The sequence below is a fragment of the Heteronotia binoei genome, chromosome 17 (assembly GCF_032191835.1).
Source record: "Heteronotia binoei isolate CCM8104 ecotype False Entrance Well chromosome 17, APGP_CSIRO_Hbin_v1, whole genome shotgun sequence".
NCBI lineage: Eukaryota > Metazoa > Chordata > Lepidosauria > Squamata > Gekkonidae > Heteronotia > Heteronotia binoei.
This window is the reverse complement of record NC_083239.1, coordinates 30,838,645-30,861,192: the sequence shown is the minus strand read 5'-3', so window position 1 is coordinate 30,861,192 and position 22,548 is coordinate 30,838,645. Positions and strand designations below refer to the sequence as shown.

The window sequence follows — 22,548 nt, the reverse complement described above, 5'->3', positions numbered from 1 at the left end:
ATCACCCACCGTCCAGCTGGTTAATTCTGGGCACACCTTTCTATAGATCAGGGGTGGCAAAACTGTGGCCTGGGAGCCACATGCGGCTCTTTCGCACATATTGTGTGGCTCTCGAAGCCCCTACCACCCCTTCAGCCAACTTGGAGAAGGCATTCCTCTTTTTAAATCACTTATTCAAGCCAAGCCAGCTGGCAGCTTGGAGAATGCATATAAAGTTGCTTTTTTTCCACCTCTGCTCCCCCCCCCCATCTCTTTGTCTCCCTTCCTTCCTGTCTCACGGCTCTCAAACACCTGACATTCATGTCTTACGGCTCTCAGACATCTGATGGTTATTTTGTGTGGCTCTTACATTAAGCAAGTTTGGCCACTATTGGAGCACTATGCACTTGTGCCTATTTGCCATCTTGTATGTTGACTTATTTATTATTATTGTATAATTTACCCAATAATGTTTTAAACTTTTTTGTTTTATCATTTGTTGTCAGCTGCCCTGAGCCCTGTGTGCAGAGGAAGCTGGGATAAAAATCTAACAAAATAAATAAATAGCCCTCTATTTGCTGCATGAATAAATGAAGAAATACAGTTGCTAAGGTTCCATACAATTGGTGAAGAAATCTCCATCCAAAATACAAGTGCATGTCATATTCTCATTCAGCTCTAGGTGGAGCAGCGGAGTTACAATTTGGGATACATTGGAGGGGAATAAGCCTCCTGGTTTCCCAACAAAGCAAAAACCACTGGGGCAAAAAAATTTATGGGGGTAGAAACTTGCATGGGCTGCAGCCTATTTCATCAGAAGCATGAACCATATCTTGAGTTGGCAGATGAATAAACACTGGCGTGGGGGGGGGGGGGGGAGAGAATTTCAAATGTTGCTTTAAAAGCCAGGGAACACAAACTGGTACACTATGTGACAATTCTGTACACCACTCTGAGCATTCTGGAGGAAGTCAAACCAATGGCCCACCCATTTCAGTACTTTTTAACTAAAACACTGCATGCAGTTTTGCTTTTAGTTCACTGTAGGCTGCCCTGAGCTATTAGAAGTGAAGCATATACTTAAAATAAATAGATTCAGGTGGAGTAGCCATGTTGGTCAGAAGCAGCAGAACAGAAGGTAGAGTCCAGTGGCACCTTTAAGACCAACAAAGTTTTATTCAAGGTTTAAGCTTTCATGTACAAGCATCATTCTTGAACATAAACGCTTATACTTGAATAAAATTTTGTTGGGTCTTAAAAGTTGCCACTGGACTTAAATGTTGTTCTTAAAATTAATAAGTATTGCTGTCTCTGACTGGCAGCAGCTCTCCAGGGTCTCAAGGCAGAGATGTTCATTTTTGGAGGCTCCAGCTCTCTTCATCGTTTCAGGAACTAAGGATTCAGGTTAGGAACCTTTGACATGCTGAAGGTAGGCTCTTCCAATGAACCTTGGATCCTTGCTTTAATTCTAAATGGTTGAATGCAAAAGGGGAAAGCAATAGAATTCAGTACGGCCCCAGGCAAATTCCCAATTCACTAACATTACATCAGAAGTTCTTGTGAGGATAACAATGCAAAACTACATTGTGTGTGGGTGGGAATAACCAAGAGTCTTGTGGCACCCTAATGCTGAACAGAATTTTATTTCTGCAGATTCACATCTTTACACAGAAAACCAGAAACAACCATGAAAAGAACAGAAACAAGCATCTAAAGAAAACAAACCAGAAATACGCATCTAAAGAAAAACAATTTCTGTAATTCACCATTATATGCATATGATACAACAGCAAGCTGCTTTCAAGGTGAGAATCAGAGGTGGTCTGCCACTGCCTTCCTCTACAATCTTCCTTGCTGGGCTCCCATCTTAAGTACCAAAGCTGCTTAGCTTCTGAGTTCTAATGAAACTGGACAATACCATACACTGTTCCCTCCTTGATTAAACCCTGGGCATAAGAAATAGGAAATGGACACCGGAAAATAGAAAGGTCCAATGCTTATAAGCTGGTGTTTTTGAATACGGCACAAGGAAAATATTTTGCTGAGGACCACCCTTTATTTTCCCTTCTTTTACAAAATACGTAACTAACAGGCAAAATGATTACTTATTTTAAACACATTCAATATGAGCCTTCAAGAGTGCTATGCTCATCACAACAGGGGCTTCTGGCAGCCCCAGCACCAGGGAAGGAGAGGATGGTATCCACTCAACCTTGGGCTTTCTTAGTGGCATTCCTGGAGCTTTGGAATGAGCTACCAAAAGAAATGTGATTGGCTTTCTCTTGGTCTGTATTCAGAAAATGTTGTAAGGTTGAGCTCTAGAAGAACCTTGGGATAGAAATCTATTGCTGTCTGATGTTGTTCACTGCAATCTGACAAAGGGAGCACTGATGCCCAGAATCTTGTTTCTCACTACTGGATTTGAATCTAGCTCTCCTACTGCAGACCAACATGGCTACCCTCTAAAACTACTGTTCCATTGTTATTTGTTGGCCCTGACAACAGTGCTTTTTCTTATTTTGTGTATTTAATTGATGTGATGGTTTTGATCTTTCTCTCTCTCTCTTTTTATGTGAAATACTTTGAGTAATTCCAGTTTTCAGAGACATGGTCTGTAAAGATTTCAGATGAATAAATAAAAATGGAACAACATTTATTTATTATTTTATTTATTATTTCTATATACATATGTCAAACAGATAAGATTAAATGCATTTATCATTCACTAATTCATATTTTTAAAATAAACATTAAAACATTTATTATTTGTTTTATATATATATGTCAAAGAAATAAGTAATGAAAATAAGCATAAGCATTTATTATTTACTATACACATATTTAAAATAAATTATATATTTTATTTAGATTACTGCCTCTTCATAGTCCTGCTCAAGACAGCTTGAAATTACACATTATGTATTTATAACTATCTGTTATTTACTATATCTATTTATCTGTCTAAACGCCCACACTTTGGACAAAAAACCCCATTATTTGTTACATATGCATTTCCGTTTGGAAATACACGTGTAAATATAACACGTTACAATACAATTAAAATGTCTACCTTATTTCGTAAACGTTTCAATACATGCAAATAAGGAAAACACGATTACTTCATCACCCCACCTGTATTTTCGTTGGTTTTGCCTTAACGCGTTTATTTGGTTACAACGAACAGAAATTCATGGGATCGCATTCGACCACGTTGCCGCAGCATCACACCTTGAGCTCACTCCCACCTATCCTCTTGGAACCAAGTCCTTCCCCCCCTCCATCCAACTACCCAAAACGAAAGGGCAAGTAACAGAGGGCGAGTAACAAAGAACGGTTTCTAAAACTCCCTCACGCACACCAAGACCACCCCGCAAACCAACCTGCCCGCCGCGCGATCTAATGGCGTCACCGCCGGCGGCCAATAGCGACGCCGGGCGCGGCCCTCCCGCGAAGGAAGTGAGGAGGCGTGGTCACGTGAGGCCGTCCTCGGCCGATGCGGTCAGCGGGTCACGTGAGGGTTGCCTACGCGCGGTGGGGCCGGGTGCAGATGGCGGACGCCGAGGCTGACGCGGCCCTGGCGCCGGAGATGCAGCGGCTCCGCTCCCGACTCTGGCAGCTGCAGGCCGAGCTGAGCGACCAGGAGGTGTCGGAGGCTTCGTCGGGCGCCTATTGCCGGGGCTTCTGTCAGGTGAGGGGCGGCCGGCAGGGCGGGCCCGGCGGGGGCGGAGGCGGCGAAGGGAACCCCGCCGGGGGTCATCATGAGGGGGGGGAAGGAGGAGGAGGAAATGGCGCCGTGCGGGGGGCCCCTTCGCGGGGAGGGCGGCGGCGGCCAACGGTTGCCGGGCGCTGGGGAGGCGGGGCCTGGCGGGAGAAGAAGGAGGCTCCTTTTCGCTCAGGATTTCGGTTTGTTTTTTTAACGGCCCGGCCCGAGTTCTGTTTTCCCGCGGCCCGTGTCCCCCAGCGCGTTCGTCAGCAGCGTCGCCGCCCGCGGTGGCCCCGCGGGGTGTTGGGGCCTCGTGGTGGTGGGCGGGAGCTTGGGGGGTTCCCGGCCTCTTCCCTGTTTTGGTTGCCGCCTCGTGGATGCATCGTAGCGAATCAGAACTGGAAGGGGGGGAGGGGAAGCTGATCTAGATCGGGGTTGCCTGCTCGGGCTGGCAGCGGCTCTCCCGGGGACTTGGGCTTTTGTGGTCTTTTATATCGCCGGGGGATCGAACCTGGGCTCTTCTGTGTGCTGTACTGCTGTTGAACCGCAAGGGCACATCTCCCCAAAAGAAGCACTGAACACAGGAGGCTCCCTTATACCGAGTCTGGTGGTGGTTCTGTGGAGGCCAGAATTGTCTACTCTGACTGGCAGCAGCTTTCTGGATTCTTAAATAGAGGTCTTTTGTATTTCTTACACCCTTTTCCTTTTAACTGGAGATATTGGGGATTAGATCTTTTGTATGCAACGTAGGTGATCTACTGCTGAGCCACTCCCCCCACCCCCCAAAAAAGCACCAAGAAGGTCCCATTCCAAGTATGACTGCTGTTATGTCAAGGCCTGTATTGTCTGCTCTGTCTGGCAGCAGCTTTTCAGCATCTTAGATTAGAGGTCTTTCATATTGTTTACTTCCTTGTTCTTTTAACTGGAGAGAGTGGGGATTGAACCTGGGGCACTATACCTCTGCCCCCTCATCACTAGAAAATTAATACTGGTATTGAGTGGATGAAGGTCACTGAGACCGTTGAGTCTATCAAGGCTAGCCTTGCTACTCTGACTGGAAGCATCTCTCTGGGGTTTTTATATGGAGATCTTTCAGGTTTCTTATTCTGTTTACATTTAACTGTAGATGCTGGGAATTGAACTCTAGACTCGCTACATGCAAAGTAGCATTGTGCTTCAACTCCATTATCAAAAGGAACATTGAGCACATGGTGTTGAAAAATTGGAGCTCCATTATAGTCATTGGATCTCTCAAGGCTGGTTTTGCGTAGTCTGACTGGCACCAGCTCTCCAGGGTCTTTGACAGAGATCTGGACCATTAGTTGCTAGCTGTTCATTTTAACTGGAGATGCTGGGGATTGAACCTGTTGCCTGTTGCATGCAAAGAGGATGCTCTGCCATTGAAACCCAACCCAGAAGTTCATAATGGATGTGGGCATCTTTCATTTCTCCAGAGAAGGTTGGGAGTGTCTGTTTGGTTAAGATGTGTGCTTTGATTTGTCTTCTACTATCTGTGTGGATTGGCAAGGTGTTTGTTGGGACATGTGTAGGCTTGGTAGAGATTGGCATGGTGGCATAAGGATTGGTGAGTTTGAGCTTATTTTGTCTTGCAGAAGAGGAGCTGTAATCTTTAATGTGTGTTAACTCAAATATAGGCCCATCTGTGTTCACTGGACCTTACCTTCCCAGAAGTGTGCATCACTCAAAACCATTGGTGTGTTAAGGCAAAAACAAGAGTGTTGTGGTTCCTTTAAAAATAGCAGGATTTCTTCTAATGAGTCCATGTATGGCAAGATACACATTTGGCTTTCTGCACTGCAGAAACTGATCTAGTCTTTGATTAGTAGTGGTTTTTTGGAAAGAAAGATTAGTCAGATCTTGTTTTTATTTGGAAATGGAATTTTCACTGTTTTTCTCCTGTTGTCATGAAGGCTATATGCTAGGGAGAGCCAGTGTCATTCAGTAATGTGCTTCAGTAATGTGATGGACTAGATCTAAGGAGATCTGGCTTCAGATCCCTACTCAGTCATGAAGTGAGCCAAAGATCTTGAGGTAAGCTCCCTCTCTCAGCCTTACCAACCTTACAGTGTGACTTTGAGTCCAAAATGCAGGATGATAGACTTATGTAAGTCACCCTGAAAAGCATGGTAGTTACAAAATAGTAAACTAGTGCTCTGCTAAAAACTTTACATTGAGTAACATTTTATTTGTCCTGACCTGGGTAGTGCAGAGTAGCCTGATCTCATCAGATCTCGTGAAGCTAAACAGGGTTAGTGTTTGACTGGGAGAACACCAAGGAATGCTAGGGTTGTTATGGGATGCAGGTAATGGAAAACCACCTCTGAAAAGTCTCTTGCCTTGAAAACCCTATGGCAGCGGTGGCCAACGGTAGCTCTCCAGATGTTTTTTTGCCTACAACTCCCATCAGCCCCAGCCAGCATGGCCAATGGCTGGGGCTGATGGGAATTGTAGGCAAAAAACATCTGGAGAGCTACCGTTGGCCACCCCTGCCCTATGGGATCACCATAAGTTGCCTGTGACTTGACAGCACTTTCCAAAACCAACATTTTATTTGTGTGCATTATTACAAACGGAAATATAATTCCAATGTAATGTGGTTAAGCACAGCTTTCATTTTGTAAAGTAACAATATGGTACAATGTTTTTCTTTGGGGTTTCTTGAGTCCAGTGCTTGGTAGAGAAGGAGAGGGGTTTGGGCTTGGAAAGGACTTTGGGTTCTGCATAGATTCTTGCATTCAAAGGCATATCTTTGGGCAGTAGTACCATTTTTTTGACAAAGTGAAGTCCAAACTAGCATGGAGAAGGCCTAAGCTAACGTCTGGTTCTATTAAGATTATTTTAAGAAGAACTTCCAAGTAGACGATAACATGAAGTATTTTCAGAGACTTATGTATTGATATCAGCCCCACAAACCACTCCCATAGGTGGGCAGGCACCATTCAGCCCCATGTATATCAGTGGTACAAGACTTTCATCCACTTAGGCTGGAATTGGTTGCAGCAGTTGAAGATAGCAGTTTGGAACGCAAATCAACCCCCAGTTTCTGGAAGAAGAGCCAGGGGAACATGCAGTCAAGGATGGATATATAGAGCTTGCACAACAACTATGTTCTTCTACTGTACTGTCAACGTAGGTTCACCTGTGACTAGCTGCTTTGACCTGGACAAAAGCATGGAGCGTTTTAACTTGTAGCACCCATTCTGTTTGATTAAACCAAACTGGATGGCAGAGGTGGCATTGTGTTGCTCTTCCTCTGACAAGGAGAGCTGCTTTGGACCAGCTTTTTATTGTCCTTAAAAAAAAAAACCTTAGGCAAGTTTATTTTCAAACATGATTTTTGGTTTCCTTGTCATGTTGGATTTCTCAGTTGTTGGAGTTCTTGTTGCATTTCTAAATAGGATGTTGAGGCAAGCATGAGCAACTAAATCACTTCCCAGTTAACTCAGTTTCCAAGAGATGGTTCTTCAAGTTTAAATTGAAGACTCTACTCATTTATGTTTGTGTTAATTCCTATGGTAGTGTGCTCCATGCTGTTTGATAGCAATGGAAAAGTTTTCAAAATCCATTTTGGAATACAAGTGAACTACTGGTGCAGTCTTAGCAAAACTTTTGATAGCTAATGTGTGCTTCTCTGAATTACAGTTCAAGGGTTTCACTTTTGTATTCTCACACCTTTACTTTGATATTCTTTAAGACTGCATGAGTTACTGATCTGGTCATGCCTTTTCATTGAATGAAAGCGAGTCTACAGAGACACACAGGCCATCCTCAATTCTGAAGACAGGTAACCTGCTCCGTTGCTTTGTCAGGCGTGATACACACACACATCCAAAATAAACAACACAACAAAATGACTCAACCTTAGTAGGTATTGACTGAAAGCAAGCAAGGCTCACTCGGTTTTTCAGGGGTGTCAAAACTCATTTGCTATCAGGATCTGATCTGACATAAATGAGATCTTGTTGTCAAACTCATTTGCTATCAGGGTGTGATCTGACATAAATGAGATCTTGTTGGGCCAGGCCATGTAATGTCAGGTAGATATAAATTTTATAAAGAATGCAGACAAAGATTTTTTTTAAAAAAGACCTAAAATAGAACATGCTTAAAAGATTAGCACAGTTTCTGATAACTAATACCTCTTGTTCTGAATTATTGCATCAAAATCTGGAGACAATGTCTGTGCTGTAGCAATTCTGAGTATGGTGTTCAGGTGTTGTTCAGGTGTGTGTCTGTAAGGTGCAAACATACTTTTGATTTATTGACATTCTTTACAGAAATCTCATGGTCAATACTTTGAGCCTAAGGCCCAGAGGAAAACATGAAATGGCTTGGCATTGTGAACTTTTGTACATAAGTTGCTTTATATGCTGATCAGCCAATGGAAAAAATAGAGACTTTGCTGTGCAGCTCCTGTGCAACTGAGCAAGCCTGGCAAAGCAAGCTGTGATGCAGAAGGAAGCAGATGACAGTGAGTTGCTCGTGAGCCTGATAGGAGCCCTCTGTGGGGCTGAGCCGGCCCTTTGGCCACATGTTTGACACCCCTGGTTTAAACTGAGCTGCACGAGAGCATCAGTTGGAGTGACAGGAGAGAGCTCTCCTCCACCTCAGCTTGGCATTGACTTCTCTTGCAGCCTGGTTTAAACCAGGATGCATGAGAAGTCAGTTCAGGATCAACATTCCCCCCGCCCCTTGCTTTTCCTTGTCAGGTCTACTAACCCTGAAAAAAATGGGATTTCCTAAAACTCCTGGATCTGAATTGGTATTAGGATCCAGGATTTTTCAGGAAACAGGGTTTTTTTGATCCAGTATTCCCAAACCAGGAAAAAAAATGGGAATGGGGAATTTGCACACCTCTAGTCAGTTGCAGCTTGCGGACTCTTTTTGAAGAGATTCTTTGTGTTCATGGGATGCTGTAATATTTTGCATTGCATAGGTTGGAAGAGTGATTGCTCTGTTGGCTTTGTTATTGTTGTTAATGCTGCAAAGTGTGGGAATGGCTTTGTTTTAGACAATATTTGTTGGAATCCAGTATGCAAACATCAGGAGCTTCTGAGTAAGCTTATGTAAGATATAAAGCGGAAAAAATGGGGTTGAAAATGATAGCATAAATCATTCTCATTAAGGGGAAAGGTCTGATCATGTGTTTGCATAATGTGAATCAAGTTTAGCTTAATTATGTCGTTTGCTGCATGGAACTGGAATCTATGTTTACAAGGCTTGGAGATGATCTCTGGTCTCTATATTGATCACTTGTAAAGGAAGTTCTTAAACATAGGCCTTCCAGCGGAGAATGAAAGAACTGAAAAGAACAAGTGATACGGAGCCCTGTGTGAAACTTTTTCAAGTAATTGCAACTTGGTTGTGAAGCACCATGGAACAAGCAAGAGTTATAAGTTGTCATAGGTGAAGGAAATTATCTCCTATTTTGAAATAGTTGGTGGAATAACTAAAGCTGATATTGAGGGTTACAATTCATTCTGTGAGGAATATGAACGACTAGAGCTTCCGGTATTTATACTTCATCCCAAGAAGAAAGAGGAGAGAATCTTTTACAGTATATCTGCAGCAAGGTATGGGAGTAAAGAGTGAAGTTAAAAAGGGCCATTGTGCAAGTCTGCACATTGACACAAAAAATCAGATGGAACAAAGTAGGCTTCTTATGGAAAAGGTAACCAACAGTAAATATGGTGCTTTCCAGTAAGTTCAGATTGGAGTAATTCTTTGTAGAACTGCACAATCAAAAATACACTGATAATGTTGTGAGCAGTGTTCCCTCTAAGCTGAGTTAGTGTGAGCTAGCTCACAGATTTTTAGCCTCCAGCTCACACATGTTTGTCTTAGCTCAGGAAGGATGACCCCAGAGCACACTAATTTATGCAGTAGCTCACAACTTTAATGCCAGTAGCTCTCAAAGTAGAATTTTTGCTCACAAGAGACTGTAGCTTAGATGGAACATGGTTTGTGAGACATCTACACCAAACCTTTTTGGAACAAAAATATCTACCTGATGAAGTCAAGAAACAGATCAACAAAGCCAGGATGGTACCCAGAGAAAACTTGTTGTAAGACAGGCCCCAAAGAGACAATAACAGAACACCACTAGTGGTCACACACAGCTCTCAACTCAAAATAGTGCATCGCATCATCCATGACTTACAATATCTACTGGATAATGACAGAACAAAGTTTAAGTCCAGTGGCACCTTTAAGACCAATAAAGTTTTATTCAAGGTATAAGCCTTTGTGTGCAGGCACACTTCTTCAGACTTAAAATTTGTAAGCTATTTAAAAAAGAACCAAAATGAGAGTTTCAGGAGGGGTTCTTTTGGAGCCACTTCTTTTTTTGGCAAATAGGGATTTAATAAAATTCTTGTGCTGGAGAAGCAAAGGGAAAATGCTATGAAAGCACCACTGAATACCAGTGTAGCTTCGCATCTGAAAACAGGGAGCAAACTTTAAAGGAAATGCAAGTTAGATTGATTCAGGTAGGTAGCCATGATGATTTGAAGCAATAGAACAAAGTTTGAGTTCAGTGACACCTTAAGACTATGTTGGTCTTAAAGTTGCCACTGGACTCAAAACTTCTTTCTGCATGTTAGATTATTATGGATGTTTCTGCTGATGAGCAAAGTTGGAGGAGGAAAAGAACTTCAAAGTTGCAAGAGCCCTTTGAGACAACGCAGAGATGGTTTTGTAAGGGTACTAAAATGACCTTCCAAGTGGGCATGTACATGAAAGCTTGTACTTTGAAAAAAGCTTAGTTGCTCTAAAAGGTGCCACTGGACTCAAACTTGGTTCTGCTGCTTCGGACCAACACAGCTGCCAACCTGAATATATCTTCATGGATAATGACAGTTCTCTTTCACAGGTACTGAGGGCAAACCTTTTCTTGCGCACAGTCCCCCAATCTTAAACAACTCTTCACTCACAATAATACATTTAATTTGAACATGGACACTGGTACCAGAGCTTGCAATAAACCCAGATGCCAACTTTGCTTCCATATATACCCAGACAACATAGTCACTGGACCTAACAACATCAACTACACCATCTTGGACGCATACACTTGTTCATCTTCTGACATTGTGTGTGCCATTAAATGCCAACAATGGTATTCAGTTATCTACATAGGGCAAACAGGTCAGAACATACACTAAAGGATAAATGGACACAAATCTGGCATCAGGAATCCCAAAACTGAGAAACCTGTAGGAGAACATTTCAGCCTCCCAGGGTACTCAGTGGGAGACCTCAAAGTATCTGTTTTATTGCAGAGGAATTTCCAAAATCGACTGGAAACAAGAGATTACTGGATTATGGGTTATTACAACACTCAGGCAATGGAATCCCCAGGTCTTAGTAGATATATCAGGTTCTTATCTTACTATACATACTAAGTCAGTCAGTTGTTACTTATACGCAGAATTAAACTTTGTTAGTCTTAAAGGTGCCACTGGACTCAAACTTAGTTCTCACATCTGTTTAACTCATTTATTATCTGTATGCTAATTTACTGCTATTCACAGGTCTTTCCAGCTGCATTAATCCAATCTTAGCTGTACTTATCTCCTAGTTACTTATGTATCTTGACTCTAATTAGCTCTACCTAGCAACTAATCCTCCCCACCCTCTCTCTACCTATATGTAATGGTTGAGGAAGTCCCCCACCCCACCCCCGTGTATCTGAAGAAATGTGCATGCACGGGAAAGCTAACACCCAGAATTTTTTGTTAGTCTTAGAGGTGCCACTGGATTCAAACTTTGTTCTCTTGTGAGACTTATTTGTGGAAAGCACAATACATATGTTGTGTATTATGTTCTATTTTTTTTTTTTTAAATTCTGAACAGAAAATAGTGGTTTGGCTATCCGAGGCTTGGTTGTGGGTGATAAACGATTTATGGAGGCAGACAGAATCTTGGGAGAGCGCTTTCACAAAGTGATAAGATTAGTGATCCTGAGAGAGGAAACAGCCGGCAAAATACTGGTATCAGGTTTCTATTGCAAAAGCTGCCTTTGACAGACTCAAAGCTTGTAAATTAAGTTTAAAAACAAACCAAAAAAAGAAACAAAATGAGAGTTTCAAGAGGGGTTTCTGCAGAGCCGCTTCTTCTTTTTGAGCATAGGAATTTAATAAAATTCTTGAGTCAGAGAACCAAAGGGAAATGCAGTGAAAGCACCACCGGATACCCATGTGGCTTAGAGGTGATCATTCTAATGATCTAAAAAGGTGGGGGGTGGGACTCAACAGGAAATGCAAGTTAGATTGTTAAGGATGCCTCTGCTGATGAGCAAAATTGGAAGAGGAAAAGAATGTCAAAGTTGTGAGACAACACAGAGATGGTTCATGCGGACACGAAAAATGCCCTTCAAAGTGATTGCTTGCTTACAAGATTTAATAATCACTTACACTGATCTGTAACAACTTTTCCAGTTTCATTTCTGGTTGGTTCCTGATTATTCATAGGCTGGAGTGTTCTCTTCCACTTTTATTTGTAGTGGTGCTTTTCCAGTTTCAAAACAAGCCTTACAACAATTGTGGTTGTACAATCGCACAGTCGAGTCCAACTTTTTGTGACCCCATGGACAAAGTCACGCCAGGCCTTCCTGTCTTCCACCATCCTCTAAAATCTGCTCAAATTCATGTTTGTTGCATTAGTAACACTGTCCAGCCATCTCAACTTTTGCCGTCCCCTGCTTCTTTTGCCTTCTGTCTTTCCCAGCATCAGGATCTTCTCCAGTGAGTGCTCCCTTCTCATTTGGTGGCCATAGTATTTGAGCTTCAGCATCTGACCATCCAGGGAACAGTCTGGGTTGATTTCCCTCAGGACTAACTGATTTGATCTTCTTGTAGTCCAAGGGACTCTCAAGATTCTTCTCCAGGGATATCTTAGCTCCTAAGTTGCTGAAGACATATCAAGCAATTTTTGACAAAGGTATGCCTTCAAAAGAATTTAATGCGGCTTGGATTACACTGATTCTTAAACTGGGGAAGCCCGCATATCTCTGTTCAAGCTATCGCCCAATATCCTTGTTAAATGTTGACAACAAGATACTGACGGCTATATTAGCACAACGCCTTCAATCAGTAATAGCTTCGGTGGTGAACAGAGCTCAAGCAGGCTTTATCAGAGGTCGCTCGGGAGCTGATAATGTTCGGTTAATTACTGACTTAATAGCCACTTATAATGAGAAGCCGGAATCTGCGTTTCTAATCTCTATTGATGCTGAGAAGGCATTTGATCGTGTGGACAGAGGGTTCCTGAGGAAGACGATGACATACCTGGGCTTTCCGGAAGAATTCCTTCGGTGGACCCAGTTGATATATCAGAATGCGACCTCGAGAATTAGAGTCAATGGAGAGCAGTCTGGAGTAGTCGATCTGGCATGCGGCACAAGACAGGGGTGTCCGCTTTCCCCACTCCTGTTCAACATCTGCATTGAGCCTCTCGCCCAGGCGGTGCGCCAAAGGACGAACATATATGGTATGAAGCACGGTCTCAGCGAATTTAAAATTCTGTTATATGCAGACGATGCCCTTTTGATGGTGACTGAGCCAGAGTCCTCTTTTCCAGCAATTATTAAGCTTACTGAAGAATTCGGCCAACTTGCAGGCTACAAAGTGAATTGGGGGAAAACTGAGGTACTCCAAGTGGGCGGTAAGAAGATTCCTGAGGCAGTTGGAAGGCGGTTTAGACTTCAGGAGGACTCGATTCAATACTTAGGAATACAAATTCCCAATCGAAGTCAAAACTTAGTGGGGATGAATTTTAGAAAGCTCCTGGAGAAAACACAAGCTGACTTCACCCGATGGAAACCCATCCCATTGTCATTGTGGGGTAAAGTGAATGCCCTTAAGATGGTTACATTCCCCCGTTTCTTTTATGTTCTCCGAGGTCTCCATCAGTATATTCCGCAGAAGTGGTTTAAAAGAGTCAATACTCTAATAACAAACTTCTTGTGGGAAGGGAAAAGGCCACGACTTTCCTTGGCTAGGCTCCAGCTCCCAATTGATCAAGGTGGCTTTGGTATGCCAGACTTAAGTGTATACCATAGGGCCTATATGTTGGCAAGTGTTAGTAAGTGGAGGCAAGATGTAGGGAAGGAATCTCCAGACTGGGTGGCCCTCGAGGCTTCAACAGTGGCCCCTCTTTCTACGCTAGAGGTTTTGGGTTCGAAGCACTACCAAGGGGAAGTATTGCTTCCAGCAATTCAGGCCACCAGGCGATTATGGCAGCTAATAGGGTCCAAGCAAGGCTTTAACGCCTTTTTACATGGATCAATGACTCTTTGGGGAAACCCAGAATTGAGGATCGGAGGGTGCCAAGTGGTTTGGAAGGGTTGGATTGAAAAAGGGATAACAACTCTTGATCATCTACGAGACCCAAACAGAGAAGAATTCTGGACATTTAAGGAGCTTCAAGACAAGTATAATCTTGAATCTAACCAATGGCTACATTATTACCAAATAAAGATGGCGCTGACGCAGCTGCTGGGTCCGGATGCCTTGGCTGCCCCTGATCCACCATCCCTTTTAGCTGTATTAAGGCGGACATGGCAGCAAGATAATCCAGTGCAAGCCCTGTACACGTACTTTCGATATGGGACGCAACAACAACAGTTAATTGAAGAATTACGGGTAAAATGGGCAGATGAACTGAACCTTAGTATTCTACCATTCCAATGGTTCACAATCAACAGGGCGATCCGAAAAGTTTCTAAAGATCAACGCTTGATATTAATTCAGCAAAAAATTCATTTCCGTATTTACTGGACACCTGTTCGACTACACAAATTTAACCTCTTGACTTCACCAGCATGTTGGCGATGCCAGGGAGGTGAAGCGGGGCTAAGCCACATGATTTGGTCATGCCCGGTGCTGCTTGATTTCTGGGGCGATATACTTAGGTGGATAAACCGCGTATTGGGAGGTCAGCACAGATTCACAGCCATGCAAGTTCTTTTAAACTACTTCCCGTCAGCATGGGTGTTGTCTCGCCCACAGCGATATTGGGGATTTCGGGCACTGATGACGGCAAAGAGGATAATCATGCAGATGTGGAGAACGGAATTTTCAGGAACCGTAGCGCAATGGCTGGAGGACATGCTGCGATTGGCGGTGGATGAAAGGCTGGTCTACCGACGAATGATGCAACAACAACAATTCGAGGACATTTGGGCACCGTTTTTGGCGGCTGTCAATAATTTACAGGGTCCGGGATGTGAATTTGAACATAGTTCCCTCTAGGCTGTGGGGGCCAAGGTGGTCCAGAGAGCTATATCAAGTATTAGGCATACAATAGGCAGAGATAGATAAGTATGGGCAACAAGGGTGACGGGTCACAGGGTGCTGGATGAGTGGATAATTGTGAACTACGTAATTTTTTGTTTGTTTAATTGTTAAATATTTATTATTACTATGGATCTGTTACATATACTAATTTCAATAAATGATGAATATATAAGGAAAAAAAAAAAAGATTCTTCTCCAGCACCACATCTCAAAAGCATCTAATCTTCTGCGCTCGGCCTTCCTTATGGTCCTGCTCTCACAGCCATACATTACTACTGGGAATACCATCGCTTTGACTATATGGACTTTTGTTGGCCGGGTGATGTCTCTACTTTTTATTATACAGCCCAGGTTCGCCATAGCTGTCCTCCCAAGGAGCAAATGTGGCACCTTTATTCCGCTGAGTGCTACATAGCTAATATGGTGAATTTCACTTTCTTTTGCTAATCTCATGCAGCCCTAACACCTGTATTCTCACCAGTCCCCGAATAGGGCCATACATCCTCTTTGTTTTGGCTTGTTTTATTTCGCATTTGGAATAATAGATTAGAATAGTAGATTGTAACGTAACATAATGAATAGCAGAACGTAATGGAATTTGGAATGGCAGATTGGAATAAATTCCTCTGGTCTGGGGACAACCAGTCACCCCACTTCATAGAAAAAAATGCTGTAAGGTCACCTCCGTGCTTGAGAGGAAATAGATGGCGCATAACTACAGGGTCTCAGTTACTCTCAGCATTCCACAATTAAGAAGGGTACATCCATCTCCAATTTTGACATATTTATTTCCTTTGTTTCCTTCAGAATTAATCCCAAACAAATGGTCATCATATAAACTACACTTGTTATTCCTCTTTGATCCTTGAATCTGCCAAACATCTTCATTATGCTAATTTACTGCTAACCCTCTACCTATCTGTATGGACTGGTAACTTCCATTTCATTGTGTCTGAGGAAGTGTGTGTGCACACAAACATACCTTGAATAAAACTTTGTTACAGGGGTGTCGAACTCATTTGTTATGTAGGCTGGATCTGACATAAGAGACCTTGTTGGACTGGGCTGCGTTATAAAATGTAATGTCATTAAATGTAGAGATAAACTTTATAAAATACACAAATAAACACAAAGATTTTTTTAAAAACTTTAAAACATTCTTAAAACATTTGCACTTGTTGGTCTTAAAGGTGCTTTCTTTGTAGGGAAAGAAGGGAACTGGGCAAAGGAAGCTCTGGATCATTCCTTCCTTCCCCAGAGGACAGGATGGGGAGGAGCCTCAGTCAATAGAAGGGAGAGAGGCTTGACTCAGTAGCTATGCTGGTCAACGGAGAGAGCCTGGCAAAGTAAGTTATCCCTCCCCCCCCTAAAGAAGGAGCCTCAGCCAATGAGAAAATAGAGACTTTGCTCTGTAGCTCTGCTGTGCGATTGAGCAAACCTGACAAAGCAAGCTGTGTTGCAGAAGGAAGTGAGAGAGAGAAGAAAGAGGTAATAGCTGGTTGCTTAGGGGCCTGATAGGAGCCCTCTGGGGGCCTGATTTGGCCCCTGGGCCACATGTTTGACACCCCTGATCTAATGGTGCTATTAAACTCAAACTTTGTTCTGCTGCTTCAGAACAACACAGCTACCCACCAGAATCTATTTTGCAAGGGTTGTGAGATTAGCACTGTGCAGAAATACAGTAAGGCACATGCAGGCGAGCACATACCGTAAGTAAGAGTCACAGTAACACTGCCTTGCCATTATATTGTTGTGATGTTACAGAAATTTGGGCAAAAATGCTTGTCAGCAAATGTATGCTTATATTCTTAAATGGAAAATAGAAGGACCTGTGGTGCAGTTTGGAATATCCTGTGCAGTTTGGAATATCCTGTGTAAAGAAGTTGGTACCAATAAATTAAGCTATTGAAAGTTGTGTGTGCAGTGTACCATCAAGTAACTTCTGACTTATGGTGATTCTGTGAAAGACCTCCAAAACGTCCTATCAGAATTGATCAGATCTTGCAAATTGAGAGCAGTGTTTTCCTTTATTGAATCAATGCATTTATTTCATGGTGGATCTTCCTCTTTTTGTACTACCTTTAACTATTCCTAGCATTATTGTCTTTTCCAGTGGCTCGTCTTCTAGAATGTGACCGAAGTATGATAGCCTCAGTTTAGTCATTTTATGGAGAATATACAGGCTTGATATAATTGAGAACCCACTTTTTTGTGTTTTTGGTGGTCCATGGTAGCTGTAAACCTCCCCTTCAACATCACATTTCAAATGGATCAACTTTCTTCCTGCCTGCTTTCTTTGTTGTCTGATTTTCACACCCATACACAGGAATGGGGAACACTAAAGTATAAATTATCTTGTTCACCGATGATACTTTTTTTGACACTTAAGGATCATTTCTAGCTCCTTCATGGCTGCCCTGCGCAGTCTCTGGTTTCTTTTCAAATATCTGTTTTATTTTTTTAAAGGATAATAAAGGGATACAGAAGCAAGAAAGGGATATATATATATATATTGCCGAGTATATCACACAAGAAACAAAAATTATTTCTCCAGCATAACTTAATTTTTTTCAATTCATCACAATTTTGGGACATTTTTAATAGATTACAAAAATCCTTACTTTAGACATTTTATATTTCAAATTTTATAATTGATCTATTTTACAAGTATATTGCTAGTTTCATTATTACAACATATTCTATATTACATTTCATCATTTCTACTTACTGTCTATAGTTTTAATGCAGCAAAGCTTAAGGAACAATCCATTATATATCTCACAATAAAGAAAAAAATTCTTCCAAATCCAGTTCCGTATATATTTATAATCAGAACTTGTTCTCATTCAGCTCTGCCTTGTAGTACTGTCATATGCATTGCAATGCATTTACATACAATTTTAAACTGTTTTCTCATTCTAAATTTGTCTCCTGCTTGCATAAACTCTCCATTTCTCCTCAGATTTTGAAATTGTTCTGTTTCTCAAATAAATTGTTAATTTCATCATTACTCCATAGTCAGCAAGTTTATTTTCCCATTCTTCTAAGCTTGGAGAACCGTCTGATTACCATTTTGTGAAGTAAATTATTTTAGCCTCTGTCACCTTATATTCAAATATCTATTCGAACACTCTTGGTAACTTGTTAGGTAATATTCCTAATATCATATTCTTAACTTCCACTAGATTGTAAATTTCAATATATCCTGCATTTTCCCATGTATTTCCTTCCGATATCTTGCATTTTTACAAGTCCCACCACATATGGTAAAAGGTTCTATTTATATCTTGATATCTCCAACATTTTCCTTTGTAATTTTTGTCAACTTTCTTTATATCCTTTGGAGTAATATACCATCTGGAAAATGTTTTATATCAATTTTCTCTTAGTGTCTGGCCAGCTCCTTCTGATTTCTTGGTTGCATACAGTCTCCGTCTTGGTTGATAGAGTCAAGGAATAGAAAATCTAGAACAATTTCAATTTCTTCATGCCTTAAAAGTTATGTAATTCCCCAGTAGTCATTACTTCTTAGCGGTTTCTATATTAATCTTCATCAATAGTTGTTTCAAGTCTTCATTATATACTAACAGCAAGTGGTGTCATTTGCCTAACTCAAATTGTTAATGTTTCTTCCACCAGTTTTTACTCTGCCTTCATCTAAATCTAACACAGCTTTCCTTATGATATATTTTGCATATTTGATGGAATGGATAGGAAGACAAAAATACATCCTTGTCTGACACCTTTGCCAGTTGGAAACCATAGTGGAAGTTATATGTGGCCATTATCAAAGTATGGCATTTTGCAGAAAGCAGTGACTACGGCCAGTGCCACTCTGTGCAGTGCAGAGTCCGGCCAAAGGAATGCTACAAATGTTTATGAATGATAAGAGAAAAACTTAAGTCCTTTGCACCGGCTCTAGTTTTGGCTCATGTGTTTTCTGGAAAAATTAAAGCTGGAAATTTCCAGATGTCTCTGATCAGTTGGGGGTATGATTCACTAGGCTTAAATTCAACACACACACACACAAACAATGTGCTATGTCTCAGAAGTGTTTTTCTAGCAACCCAAAGTAGTTGAACTGAAGTACTCTATTGAAAGTTTCATTCTGTGCATGATACTTTTAAAATGTGTGTGTATGTGTATCAGTATCTTTCAATGTATGTGCTTTCTGAGGTAGCCACCTGCAGAAACTTTGATATTGCCCCGTTTGACTGACATTGCACATATTTGTCGTGTTAGTTGATTTTCTGAATTACTCTTGAAAATGGAAAATGTCCTCTGGAAAATACATGTTATTGTATGACTTTTCTACAATGGAAAACTTTCTCTCCCATGTTACTGATAGGGCAGGACCTTGCAGTATATCTTGGCAGTTTTGTGTTATTTGGTATATTGGGATGGTCTGAGTCAAAATGCAAAGAACTGGGAAAATGGAGGTTCATAATGGTTCTTGGGTCATTGGTTTGTCAGTTAGGAGGAGCTTCTGCGGTGGGGGGTCAGCATTTTAAATGCCTTCCCTTCACTAAGTCATGTCATCACAGTGGCTCACCACAGTGAGTAAAGGGAAGGCATTTAAAGAGCCCTGCAAACCCCAACAAAAATATGGCAGTTCGTGAACAATGCGATTGCTCAAATTGTGGTTTGTGAACCAACAAATCGACTCAGTTCATCACAGACCTTGGTTCATGTTAGTTTGTGCCCATTCATCAGGGCTTTTTTTTTTAAGAAAAAGCCCAGCAGGAACTCATTTGCATATTAAGCCACACCCCTGACATCACCATTGTTTTCCATGGGGCTTTTTGTAGAAAAAGTCCGGCAGGAACTCATTTGCATAGTAGGCCACACACCCCTGACACAAAACCAGCCGGAACTGCGTTCCTGCTAAAAAAAAAAAGCCCTGCCATTCGTACACTTGACTCTTAAAAAAAAAATATTTATCCATATATGCCAGTACTTCATGATACCGCATAAACTTGCAACAATGGATAAAATGTCTAAATCTGTTTGCATCAGGCCTTTAGAAAAGTCAAAATGGTGCTATGAAGGAACAGACTTGCAAGCAAGCCCCTCCTATTTCTTAGTGTTGGTCCTTAGGAGGTTAGAAAACCCAGTGGCTGTCCCAAGTTTCTGCTGGAACTTGAAGTGCCAAACTGTAGCTTGGATATCTCCTGCCAAGTGTGGGGGCAATTGTGCAAATTTGATCCATTGCACTCTAGGAATGTCAAACTTACCTGCTGCCTGTCCCCTTTTCCATGCGTTAGGTAGCAAAACTGAATAGGTGTTGTTCATGCTGTGTGGTGTTTTCAGAGATTAAGCCTAAAGCATTCAAAATATAACAAAACCTAATAAATGAACTAAAAGAATATACATGTTCTGTTCAAGCCTTCAGGCTGAACAAGGATACAAAGAAAACAGGCAATCACCTTCCTCTGCACTCAGGACTTAACCTGGACAAAGTTTTAATATGACAGGCTAGAGAGCTTCTTCTCTTTGTACACAGAATTTATAATCCTTCTTCCCACCCCCAATGACTTTACTGTTCCAAAGAAAGAGCGTTAATTCTATCACTTTAGTCTTCCCAGCATAATGGCTCTAGATGTAACTCTTGGTTATAAGTGGGACCTGGGACTGGCTTTGTTCTCCTAGCTGCGGTCATTCTGCGTTTCTGTGGTACTGGCATGAATTTACGGTGGATTGTAATTCATTCCCACACCTGCATGTACATTTCCTGTGTACCAGTTTGAGGTTACAAAGGGACACTTTTTTCTCTCTCTGACCCTGGAATGCCCGCAGACCCAAATTAATATGACGTTGACATGAATTCTGGGCTGAAAGGCCTTCCATCACAGAGACTATTTGCAACGCTGGTGAAAGAGTGGGTGGAAAACTACAGATTGGCATAATGGATCGTGGCTACATGCTTTGAGTATTTCTGGCTTAATTTAAATTGGTGCCCTTAATGACATTAATCCAAGCACCATAAAAAAGTCACAGGTGGATTTTACAGCTTTCAGCTATTATGTCAGAGAATTTATGGCAAACAACTATGGTCGCCAAAGACTGGAAGACAAATTCCTAGCCTTCCTCAGTAAATAGGAATGACAGATCAGGAAGTGTAACTTCAGCTGTTCAAGCAAATAATCTACAATAAATTGGCATTGCTGCTAGTAGTCAGTCCGGTCAAGCAGTCTCTGCTTCCCATTTCAGATTAGAGGTGTGTTTTTCCTCTGCAGCCTCATTAGTTCTTGCTGAATTCTCAAATACTGTTGCTGAAATTTACCAAGTTGTCTCTTTCCGAGAGCTTGGATGAACGTTAATGGGTCCACAGACTTGGAGGTTGGAAGTTTCCACTTGCACTGTTTGTATTTCTACTTGCATGAGTGGCCAGTGCTGTAGAAATGCAGATGGACCCCACATTCCCTCATAGGCCCCCATATTGCACCCCTCAAATTGCCTGAGTGTTCTCCAGCCCCCCTGGATCTGTATTTCAAGGAGTACCACAAAAGCAGGGGGAGAGGAGAATTTCTTTTCCGTGAGCACTGGAACACATTTGTGTGTTTAGGGGCACTTGAGATTGCAGACCTCCCTCTGCCACAGCCTGCATCACAAACTGCATTGTGAGCTCGTTCCTGTCTGAAACAAGGTCCAGTGTTCCACATGAGAGATTACTATTTAAGAAACTGAAGATCCCTTCGGAGGTGCAGAACTAGAATCAAAAATTGTCCATAAATTCATAGTGCTTTGTAGTGATGAGGCAAGTGGTGAAAATGGGAGTGTGTTTTCAAAGCATATTACTGCCGCTTTTAAATCCATAAGATTTTCATTAGCCTACCATACAAGGGGGTAAGGGTTGCAGTGGCCATGCATGTAAAGCAGTTCACTAAAAGCATTATTTGTTTGCGCTCATAAGAGATAGGAGCTCCTTAAACTTTTAAAAAAGATGAGTTGGATTCCACAGATCTCTTTCTCTAGCAGAGAAGAGCCTCTTGGGCCTGTTAATATATTCTTGCATTGATAGAAATTACCAGCATTAGCAGAATGGATCTGTGGGAAGCATTCTTGATAAAAATCCAACTTTTGGGCTTACAACAAAGCCTAAATGTGGCATCATAAAATCCATGAAGCAGCAATATCCAGCCAAAGCAAAAATAAATTTATAAAAAACGGGTTGGATCCTGCAGATCCATTCTGCTAAAGACCATGCTCCTCTCCTAAGGCACAAGGAGCCAGATCTGCAAGATGCAGTCCAAGGTCAAAAAGCGGTCCATGGGCTGGACATTTGACACCCCAGTGCTAAAGCTTCTGTTTAGCATGAAGTTCTACCATGCAGGCAGCCATCAAAGATACCGGAGTATTTTTGCATCAGAGTTGCCTATTGGAAGATGGAGAGACTAATAATTCCTCCCATCCCTGTCACCTCTTGAAAGGGTCTGCAGTGGATCTTCACAGGCCTGCAAGCTCATCCTATTTGAGAGTTGTTGCTAGTGGACCGCCTCACAGAAGAGAAGGACCCCAGCATCCTGGCTGAAATTAAGTTCTTGCTAG

The 22,548-nt window shown here is 41.9% G+C and overlaps 1 protein-coding gene across 1 annotated transcript in view; it reads left to right on the top strand.

Moving 5' to 3' along the window:
- Positions 1-3,454: 3,454 nt before the first annotated feature.
- The window catches only part of RLF (RLF zinc finger), a 45,661-nt gene continuing 26,567 nt past the window's right edge, over positions 3,455-22,548 (top strand). The window contains exon 1 of the mRNA XM_060258655.1: positions 3,455-3,667. Within this exon, the coding sequence (XP_060114638.1) occupies positions 3,473-3,667 (195 nt within the window). The 5' untranslated portion in view covers positions 3,455-3,472. The remainder of the gene's footprint in view (positions 3,668-22,548) is intronic.